We start from the raw sequence: 11363 nt of genomic DNA, 5'->3' as shown, positions 1-11363 counted from the left end.
GCTTCGTTGAGGGCCCTGTAGGTTTGAGGGGGAGCGGGTTTCCACTAGTACCACAGGGAGAAAGTGAGAGGTAGACTTAATGACAGAGGCAACTTAGATGAGAGCAGCTGCAAACAAGGAAAACAGAGGAAAAGGAGGGAGAGAAAGAGACAGAATGAAATAGAGATATAACAGGGAAGACGAGAGAAAGAAAATTCCCACAGTGCCACAGTGGATCCTGTAAACAGGTAGGTGTTACATACTGAAGCTGCTGCAAGGCAAACAATGCAAGGCTCTCTGCTTGCGTGTCTGGTAAGCTGCTTTCTGAATGTAAACTGATGTCACACTGATCCTTCATTTTTTGTTTTCTTAGAAACTTTTGTGCACAGAAACGTGTACAAGCATGTGTGTCTGTTAGACTGTGTGCTGGTATGTAATCAGTATCTTTTCTCCCTTTGTTGTTGAGACATGAATAATCGCTCTATCGCCTGGTGGCTGAGACAGATCGGCCTGCCCCAATACATCAAGACACTAGAGAGTGAATACTATGGTTTGGAGGTATGTGAATGTTCAAAACGCCTCTGTGTGTCTTTGTTCGTGTCTCTTCTTTCTCTTTTCTGTGCTCCAACCCTTACTATCTTCAATTTTGCTTTATTCCTTTCCCACTCTCCCTGTTTTTGTTTCTCTGCAGGGTTTGCTGAATGTAACCGATGTAGAGCTGAAGGATGCCGGGATAGAAGATGCAACACACAGAGAAACCATCCTCAATCAGCTTTCAAAACACCGGCAGAGACTGGACCCACATTCTGGTGACACACACTAGCCGCACACAAGCCCACAAAGTCTGGACCATAACTGAAATTGTAAAAATATGTTCTCATTATATGTTTATCAAGTGGAAATGTTTGTATTGGATTGCATCCAAGATTGCTTACTAAGTGGGCACAACAGACAAGTGGCCTCTCCAGAGGCCCTGACAGCTCCAGGCTAATGTGAATAAACACATGCTTGTACAATTTTTTTTTTTTAAAACTGTTGCACTAAACATTTAGAAGTCAAGCACAATTGGCAGAGAGCAGTATCTGTTGAGATCATTTATGCTGAGCATGACAAACCAGTTTATCAAGTCAAATGTTATGTATTTGTGGTTTTATTCACTGGTTTGGTTTAACAGAAAACAAACTGACTGTGAACACAAAGGAGTGAATGAATGAATGAAGATGCACAGGTTTATCAATGTACTGCACTGTATATGTGTGATCTAGGAACACTGACTAAAGGTACAGTTTTGTTACTGAAAACAGGGGAAACACACAACCTGAATCCATCCAAAGATACTACAATACACTGAGTTTGCAACTCTGAAGCACCTAAGTTACACGCTGTGTCTTGTTTATTCCAGCTTCATTTTTACCGGACAGACCTGAGAGTGGTAAGGATCTTTTTTAACTTTCTGCAAGGAAACAAATGTTTTCCAAAGTGTCAAACTATTCCTTTAAAATGGACATTTGTCCTCTCAGGTGTGCAGGTTGTGAAGCGCAGATTGAGCCGAAAGTACTCCCTGGGATCGTCTATGGATCTGGTGAGGCTGTAAAGTTTGTACTGCGTAGCATCACAAAACAGCAGATGTCTTCTCTAAAATACACTGCCTGTCCAAACAAAAAGTCACCACCTGGATTTAACAAAGCAAATAGGTAAGAGCCTTCCATCAGATAATTACTGCAGTGATAAATATGTTTCTGCTGCAACAACTTATTTAACCCTAACTGATGCAGGGAGGAGCTTCTCATTTCTTAAACAACCATGTTGGAAGACATATCCTGTGGTCATGGAAAGGATGTTAATCTGTCTCAGAAGGGTCAAATTATTGGCCTGCATCAAGCAAAGAAAACAACTAAGGAGATGAAACTACTAAAATCGGATTAAGAACCGTCCAACGCATTATTAAAACCTGAAGGATAGTGGAGAACCATCATCTTCAAGGAACAAATGTGGTCGGAACAAACTATTAGATGATCGTAGGAAACCAACAGTAGAACTCACGGCTGTTTAATAGTGAAAATAAGAACATTTCCACACTCACAATGCGAAGGGAACTCAAAGGATTGGGACTAAACAGCTGTAGCCCTAAGAAAACCACCGATAAGTGAGGCTAATCAGAAAAAAAAGCTTCAGTTTGCTAGGTAGCATAAAGATTTGACTCTGGAACAATGAAGGAAGGTCATGTGATCTGATCAGTCCAGATTTACCCTGTTCCAAAGTGATGGGGGCATCAGGGTAAGAAGAGAGGTGGATGAAGTGATGCACTCATCATGGCTAGTTCCTAGCAGCCTGTGGGGGTTTGGGTTATGATCTGGGGTTGGTCAGCTTCAGCAACGTTATGTTCCCAAAGAATGAGGACAGCTGATACCTGAAGATACTGAACGACCAGGTCTTTCCATCAATGGAGTTTTTCTTCCCTGATGGCATGGACATATTCTAAGATGACGATGCCAGGATTCATGGGGCTCACATTGAGAATGAGTGGATCAGGGAGCATGAGATGGATTGACCTCCACAGAGTCCAGACCTCAGCCCCACTGAGGATCTTTGGGATGTTCTGGAGAAGACTTTGCACAGCAGTCCAACTCTTCCATCATCAGTGTAAGATCTTGGTAGAAAATTATTGCAAGTCTAGACAGAAATAAATGCTGTGACACTGCAGAAGCTTATCAAAACGATGCCATACTAAATGTGTGTTGTTCTCAGAGCGAAAGGTTGTCCAGTGAAATACTAGAATGTGCAACTTTTTTTTTGGACAGGCAGTGGAAGTTGTCATCCGTAACTCTGTCTGAGGGAGACAAACAGAAGCTCTCAGACCAACACTGTTTGGGTCTCTACCATTTCCTGCAGGAGAAGCCAAAGGATCTGTTTCGTCAGAGCGTCCTTCCCCGCCTCCAGCGTGCTGACAAAAGACATCGCCTGTCCGCCTCCTGCGGGCAGCTCCGCCCCTTGAACGAAGACAACACGATCGGTCAGGATAGCTGTCAGGACAAACGCAGGTAAGCATTGTGAGTTGTATGCGTGTCTGTGAAAGGAAGTAATGGTGACTGTTTGATTGAGAAAGAGCTCCACTTTCTCCAGAAGTGTACTCGTGACTGGCTAATAATTAACTTGTGCCTCATAAAATCTGTGCCACAGTTTGTAAAGCGAAGCGGACAATCAGTCACCTACCCTGAGGCTGAAAAGAAAATGAATGAAATGACCTCGCAGATATCAAATAACAGCACCGACTCATCAACAATTACCACTGTTTTTTGCACTACAATATTTGCACTACGTGGTGGCCCCCACCACCTGCTGCTACTGGTCACTTTATTCACTTAGTCACTTTTTTGTTGTACAGTGTACTTAGTTGTTAGTTTTTATTATAGTAGATGTTAGCTTTTATTATAGTATTTACTTTATCTTTATCTTTATTTTTATCTTTATTTTTATCTCTACTATTTGTTAAATGTTTAATGTAGCAGCATTGCACCGAGTCAAATTCCTCGTTTGTGAACCTCATGAACAATGGCAATAAAACTCATTCTGATTCTGACATGAAGATAAGTTGTACTTTCACCAGCAAAGAAAACTGCAGTTTTTTTGATGACTAACACAATAAACAACACACCTTGGGAATTTAATATTTAGGTCATACTACCTCTAGTGAGAGGTCAAGTACTGAATGACAAAGCCCAGTGTGTTTGTAAGCTGTTACAGACAAGATGGTTTAGTGCCATCTTTGGCAATAAAAGTTCAGTTATTCCATATCTGATAAAGATATATTGTGGTGCTGAAGGCCTTTAATTTAGATTACATGTTCTAAGGAATTTGTCATTGTTGTGAAAAAAATAGTGATTTTAAAAGCCAAAGCCACGAAGTTACTTTGAAAAGTTCTCAGCCTCACCAGAAAATGTTACAGGAGAAATATTGCATTATTTTCCAACACAGTCCCCTTTAACTTCAATGCACTTGGTCCACTGATGTTCAAGCTTCGCTATCCCTTTGCAGAAGAAGGCCACATTCTGAACCTCCAGATCAGGGCCGTAACAAATGCCTAATTATAAACTGATCAGGTGGTCATTGTTTCCTTCAATTGTTTGATCTATAAAATGTGCAAATACTGACATACATCCGTCACAATTTTCTCAAGCCCAAGTTGACGCAATCAAATGAATCCTCTCTAATCACATTAAGTTATGACATGAGTTAAAGAAAATCAACAAATCCTCAGAAAGTATAGGCAAAAAGTAATGCATGCAACTAATTATCCATTTTTTTGTTTCTATAGATATTTATATACAGTAACTGTTTGAGTTCTACAAAATGCTACAGGGAATGACACAAAATCATTAAGGAGAGCCTGTGGGGATGGGTATTGCAAAACGTATTGTAAACTTTAAACTCAAAGGAGGAAGAAAAACTAAAAATGACAGACTGGGATCAGGACATCCATTCATTTTTAAAAAAATGTTTTTTATGCTTATAAAACTGAAAATGTTTTATTTGCTAGCTATTATAGGAAATGCATAAGAATATACAGTTTTTGCAATTTGGATAAACTCTTCCGGTTTCTCTCAGAGATTTTTGAGTTACACACTGGGAAAAAGGCAAATGAATATTTCTACAGAGATACTTTCTTTGACGCCCACTCACACACACCTGGCCCATTAATATTAATATGCTGCCATAAAAACCACAGGTACTTTTTAATGAGAATCCATGACTGAAAGGAGTTAGAGTTAGTAATCTTTTAATTAGTATGTACTGTGGACTTGCGTGGCTTTCTCGTTTGACGCTACACCGTACTGGGATTTGTTGGGCAATTTTACTTATTGTGTAATAAAATCTTGGTCCGACTGAGCTCCAGATGTGGGACATACCTGCCTACCTTCCGTACAAACCTGACCGAGGCCAGGTGATGTGTCAGCTCAGCTTGTGTCGGTATCCGAGGAATGCTCCACAGACAGCGGCGTTTCAGCACCGGGGCCCGGGGCGGGGAGGAGGAGAACTCGGGAGAACTTGTGGGAACTCGTCCGACAGGAGGAGCGGGAGGAGGAGGAGAGGAGAGGACAGGGGGGCTGGGAGGGACCGCGGCAGAGAAGGACTGAACACTACAATTTCCCAGCTGTTGTTTGCTGTTGTTAACTTTGGACCACAGAATCGTAAAACATGTCCGGGAGGAGCGAGCTGTGAGCCGGACGGTCAGGTAGGACGGACCGCTGGTCGCCGCCGGGAAAAAGTTCGTGAATCAACGGACCGCTTCGTTAATTAACGCGAGATGTTAGAAGTTCGGACTTTTTTTTTTTTTTTTTTTTTTTTTTTGGCAGTTGATTTAGCTTTTAATTTGCAGGGTTTTCTGAACCTTTAGCTCCACACGCATAGTTGTTAAATAGCAACTAATCTCCATAGTCGTAAAAATGTCGACAGTGCTTGGTGTTGTTTTGTTGCTACCTGTAGCTTTGCCACCCAACTCACTACCTGTTGCACAATTTTGACACACTGGTAACTGTACAGTTTGAGGACTGTATGTTCAGTTTCAAAACAAAAGTTAAGACAGTGCTAGTGTTTCATTACACGTGTGAATACTAGTTGGCTGGTCAGGCTTAATGAAACGGAAACATTGCAATTTGTGGCGTCAGGTTGCATTTCACAATAGTGGCTTTCCAGCATATTGCACAGGTGTTTCTGGTGTACTGCCTGAGCCAACGCCCCTCACAGAGGATGTTGGACCCTGTTACCTCATAACAAAACCTAAAACTGTGCTTCACCTGGATGTCTAGTGCATATGTGTCAGTGTTTGCTGCTGCTGTCATGGGTTGTTTCACTGGGATCGTTCACCTGCAACAGTTCATTAGTTACACCCAGCTAACCTAATGTACTTTGATGTAACAGATTTGCAATAAATGGTACCTGAATAGTTTGTAATGCTGTATTACATTTGTAGTATTTTTTTATCCACCCTGTTTATATAATTTTCTGTGAATTAGAGACACTTCTCTGTATAGTTGCGCAGTATTCATCAATACACTTAATAATAATGATGGTTTTTATGTCGATCACTTTCCTGAGTACTTGCCAGTGCTTTACGCTGCTAGTTGATCAGTTGTTAAATAGAAAATAATTAACTGATCTATATAAAATTAATGGGGAGCCAATCATGACCGGTTTCCAGCTTCTCAGCTGTGAGGATTTGCTGTTTTGCGTTTCTCTAATGTGACAGTAGGGGTTATCTTTAGGCTTGGATTGTTAGTTTGAGAAAACAAGGGAATTGAAGTGGAAATCCTAAGCTTTAGGAAATCCATCCGTCCATAAATCAACTATTGTCACTTTTTCCTATTGAGACTCCTAATAGGATTGAACCAAGCCCAGCTGACAATAGAGGAGAAGAGACGTACAGAGGCTTTCCTGCCATTTTTATAGACCAAAGATTAATTGATTAATTGAGGAAATAATTGACAGATTATCTAATCATGAGAAAAGCGGCAGTTGTAGAGTAGGACATAAAACTGAACATTGTTCTGAAAAGGTGCATTTTAGTGACTTCTTTTAGGCACAGTAAGATTTGCGCTTTCCCAAAATGTTTATGGGGGGAGTTTCAGAGGGCAGTGGAGAAAACTCACTCAGACCGAGTCCAGAGCTTGGTCCCACATCCATTCAAAAGGAGTCTGAAGGAGGCTAGAGCCTGGAATGTGGAGGCAGTGAAGGCCGGTGGTTTGAGTATCGCTGAGGATGTGGAGGTCATGTCCTTGTCATTTTTATCTGGGAAATGGGGAGCTTTACATTCTAGCGTTAAAAGACTTGTTGGGCATTTTCAAGGCATACTTTTTAGACTTATATTTGCAGCCAACAAAATGATTGAATAGAGGATTCATTGTACTTCCACTGAAATTTTAATCAAGGCAGCATGGCGATAATGGAGAAGTCTCTGGTTAAACTTCTGTTGTTAATTATGTGGGACACAAATGATTTTAGGTAAAATGTATTAAATTGTTTAGTTTCGTAGTTTTTAGACATTTGTTGATATTCAGAGGAGGTTTCTTAAAACAATGGCTCCAAATGTTGTGGAAATAATGCTAAACAGCTAAATCAATAAAAAAGAAACCGTTTTTGAATTGTAAAGTTTTTCTTGTCTTTGGGATGACCTCAGTATTCTTATATTCTTATGTTTTTGTGATAAGAAGTGACTCAATTATGGATGAATTTATGACCCAAGAGAGCAAATTTCTTTAGTTTATTTAATTTTAAAATTACAACAAAGCACATCCAACAAAAGGACCTTTGAGTTGAATCAATGCCTCTGTTAACTGTAAAATAAAGTGATTGTGACCTTTATGTTTGCAGGATTTGTGGCACGGCTCCTGAATAAACTTTAAGCTTCATATTCTTCAATAACTGGTGAAAAAAGTCCTAAACTATGGGTATTTGTTTAGTTTTTGTGGATATTATTAGAGATGTCTGGGGTCAAAGCAGGTTAAACAAGGAGCCCTCACATCACTGAGCACATCCCTTCAGCTATCTCTGAACACATGACTGGCTTAATGTTATTTACTTGTATTTACACAGACTGGCAGGCACAGATGTAGACCGTCTACAATTGGTAGCTGTTCATATGATCGCTGGGAGTTATTTAGTTCTGCTGCTGTAAATTCTCTGAGCTCTTCATGTGTGAGCCTTGTGTTTACAGAGGCAGGAAGGTGGACGCTTTGGGAGGAAGGAAGGAAGAAAATGAGGCAGGCTATTAAAAGTCTGTCAGTTTTTCTGGTGTTAATGACAGACCCAGACCTTGGCCTTCCATCCTTACACTGTTTGTGTTCCGAGCAAAAACATGGCAGCATCATCTTTTGTTCTCTGGGGTTTTGTACCGTAGCTCCAAATCACCTTTTCGCTCTTGTTTTTCAGCAAGAGGAGGAGCATCAGCGCATACCTCAGCCAGCTGAAGGTAAGAGGTTAAGCAAACGTCCTCTGTGTCTCTCACTTGTTTTCTTTTGCTGCCTCATTTTTCTTCATGTCCTTCAAAGCCTTCCTCATACAAAATTGGAGCCCGGAAAACAAGCAGTGTAACTATGGTCTCGCTTGAGATGATGCTGTGTGTGTTGTAGGTGTTTGGTGGTCGGAGAGAGATGGACTCGCTGAAGAAGGAGCTGGAAGAGGAGCTGAAGCTCAGCACTGAGGACCCAAGGAGCCATGCATGGTACCACGGACCGCTGAGCCGAGAGGTGCACACAAAGACACACTATTCATACTGTGTTTACACCTAATTATTTGTTATACATACATTTTCAATGAATAGGTTTACTCTTATTTGGGAAAAATACTTTTTGCTGTCTTGAAATTAGAATAATGCAACTCTAATGTCTGCACAATGTAAATATGATGTAATCACAGCCAACACATGGGTAGCTTAGCTTAGCATAAAGACTGAGCAGGGGAAAAATGTAGTCTGGCTCTGTTCAAGGATAACAAAATGCATCTATCAGGACTTAAAAAGATCACAAAAAATCACTTGGTGGTGTCTCACATTCACCTCGAAGGAGCAGCGTTTACCTGTTGACTTTTCTCCAGGCTGCAGAGACTCTGTTTGAGAGGGACGGAGACTTCCTGGTCCGAGACTCAAGCTCCTCCCCCGGTGACTACGTTTTGAGCTGCTTTTGGAAGGACGGCCCCCTGCACTTTAAGATCATACGAGTGGTCCTTCGTCCCAAACAGGTGCGGTTTGTCATGTGTCCTTGCGCAGCAGGTGACGGGTTTGATTAATTATTAATTGTGAAAATAATTTATTACACAGCGGTGCCAAGGTTGGCTGTTTCTTTTCAAAATTAGTTGAAACTCTGTGGGTTTTTCAGTGTTGGTTTGTTGACTTTTATTGGACAAATGCTTTATATTGCGAGGTATTTTCAGTGCTGTCCACCTCAGGTATGTAAATGGTGTTCAAAATATCTAACAAAACCAAAAATGTCCAGTGTAACAGCACCATCAACTAAATCCATAGCTCTCTGGATTTTTTGCTGGGATTTGTTGCACTGCTGTTATGTTAGATATCATTAGACTGTACAGGTGACAGTCCGATTCAACTTTCATATCATACCTTTTAATAGTTGGCCGCACATATGACGTCATGATTTATAACCAAACAAAACCAAGGTTTTTCCTTGATCTGTCATCAAACCAAAAAAACAACTATTTGTAGATCAATCATTCAACTACTGGAGGTTGCTCTGTTGTTTGTCAGCTGTAGTCTGCTCTGATTCACAGCCGTTACAGTAATCAATCCCAACAAGAACCCAGAGTTGGTACAAAAGAATATATCAAAATGTCCATTAAAAATTCAATTCACACCCACAGTATATTCCACCTCCCTGTCAATAATGTTCTAAACACTGCATGAACAACGTGTTTCACCACTCTCATAGCTCTCCAAGAAAAAAATGTGTAATCATGTGACAAAGTGATGGTTGTTTAGGACATACTGAAGATGCAGATTAAAAATGAGGAAGTGGGTTATGCTTCTACAACAGTTTGAGAATGTTTTTTTTTTCTGTTTCTTTGGCTCACTGCTGGAATAGCTTTGTTACCACACTGACCTCTGCTGACCTGCAAGCTACAGTAGCCACCTTTCTAGCCTCTTTGGGGTATTTTTTTTTTTTTTTTTTTTTTTTTAAAACATTTTTTTTGTTGGACTATTCCTTTAAAGCCTCTGCTTGTTATATTATGCGTGTGCCTCCATCTGTGCAACAGGGCTACTCTCGGGAGCTGTTCCAATTTGAGGAGGATCGCTTTGACAATGTTCCCGCTCTGATCCGATTCTACGTGGGCGGACGTCGGCCCATCTCCCAGGCTTCAGGCGCCGTGATCTTTCACCCGATCACACGGACCCTTCCTCTGCGTGTCATCGGTGAACAGCATGCGGAGCCCACCAGCAGCAGCTGTAGAGGTGCAGAGGGAGTACAAGTGACCGGACACAACAAGAGACGCAGCTTCAGCTCCAACCACACTGACACACTGCAGGTCATCAATCCACTGCTAAGGTGGGAGCAAGTGTAGTGTGGTGCACGTATACATGTACAGAGCTGGAACATAATGCATGCAGGCAAGCACAGATGAGTAAATATGCTACCAAACTTTGTTTTATTTGTGGCAGGAGTGGAAGTCAGCCTGCTAACTTGGAGAATGTGGGACGGAGGCCTTCACTTCAGTCAGCACAGTCTGACAGCAACCTAAGAACTGGTACATTATTATAACCATGTATAAAGCTGCGTCTCACCACTAACCTCTAACGTCCACTGGGTGCAGCAGTCTTGCATCCCAGCTCTGTCGTGGCTGCAGGTCACAGTGCCAATGTCCACTACACGTGTAAACAAAGCAGTGCATATGCAGATATCATATACTGAGATATACTGTAACTCAGTTGTGGTAGTTTCTCCAAATATGGCACAAAAGGATAACTGTACTAGATTTTGGTGGTCAAAAGATAAAATGATGAAATGGTGACACTTTGGATCCAAACTGTCTTGTCTGAGCTGTCATGGATGTAAACTGCAACTTGAGTGGTTTAGTGGAAGAAAACAGCTGTGAGGCAGTAATCCTAGTTGCTCACTTTAACTTCCCTAATTTACTCGTGTTGTTGCAGCTCACTTGTCTGACGTCTGAAGTTCACATGAGGATATATACCACCGTTCAGAAGTTTAGGGTCACTTAGAAATGTCCTTATTTCTTTTTTTTCAATGAAGATAACATTAAATTAATCAGAAATCCAGTGTAGACATTGTTAATGTGGTAAATGACTATTCTAGCTGGAAATGGCTGATTTTTAATGGAATATCTCCATAGAGGTACAGACAAAATAGGCACAATTTGAATTTTCAGTTTGTCTATATGTAGGTACAGTACATCAAAGGTGGATGAAGGAATAGTTTTTCTTCTGCTAATATGAACACAGACAAAACTAGTAGACAAAACAGCCACAGAGGATTTTTGCGACATTGATAGTGAATGAGCTCCTAACTTGTTTTTAATTATAAAAGAGAACTTCACTGATCTTCCACATCAAAGTAGCAGGCCTTTGAGTAAAACTGTATGTGACAAAGTTGTGTAAAACCTTTTGTGGCTCCACAGAGAGCTGCACAAACTTGGCTAAATGACAGTTTTGGTTGAAGAGTGTATGTTTTAAAATGTGGGGTGGAAAAGAAAACTAGGGGGGTGAAGTTGGCTAGAAGTGAGTTTTCCAGCCTTCTGCTGCCTTTTTCACATTCCTGCTTGAGGCTAGAGGTCCACAGCAACATTAACCACTACTAGCTTGACACAGCAGAACATTTCTGTGGCAGGTTTTGACAGGAAAGAAGAATGTATGGAAATATGAA

General features: G+C 41.0%; 1 protein-coding gene across 1 annotated transcript in view; it reads left to right on the top strand.

Moving 5' to 3' along the window:
• Positions 1-87: 87 nt before the first annotated feature.
• Positions 88-11363, top strand: part of sh2d3a (SH2 domain containing 3A) — a 17803-nt gene continuing 6527 nt past the window's right edge. The window contains exons 1-11 of the mRNA XM_023266774.3: positions 88-227; positions 446-537; positions 671-788; positions 1382-1411; positions 1500-1561; positions 2872-3020; positions 7906-7945; positions 8106-8222; positions 8569-8712; positions 9742-10031; positions 10145-10230. Of these exons, the coding sequence (XP_023122542.1) occupies positions 448-537; positions 671-788; positions 1382-1411; positions 1500-1561; positions 2872-3020; positions 7906-7945; positions 8106-8222; positions 8569-8712; positions 9742-10031; positions 10145-10230 (1126 nt within the window). The 5' untranslated portion in view covers positions 88-227; positions 446-447. The remainder of the gene's footprint in view (positions 228-445; positions 538-670; positions 789-1381; positions 1412-1499; positions 1562-2871; positions 3021-7905; positions 7946-8105; positions 8223-8568; positions 8713-9741; positions 10032-10144; positions 10231-11363) is intronic.

This window comes from Amphiprion ocellaris, chromosome 4 (genome assembly GCF_022539595.1).
Source record: "Amphiprion ocellaris isolate individual 3 ecotype Okinawa chromosome 4, ASM2253959v1, whole genome shotgun sequence".
NCBI lineage: Eukaryota > Metazoa > Chordata > Actinopteri > Pomacentridae > Amphiprion > Amphiprion ocellaris.
Note: the sequence above shows the minus strand (reverse complement) of the source record. Positions and strands in the feature narration are given on the sequence as shown.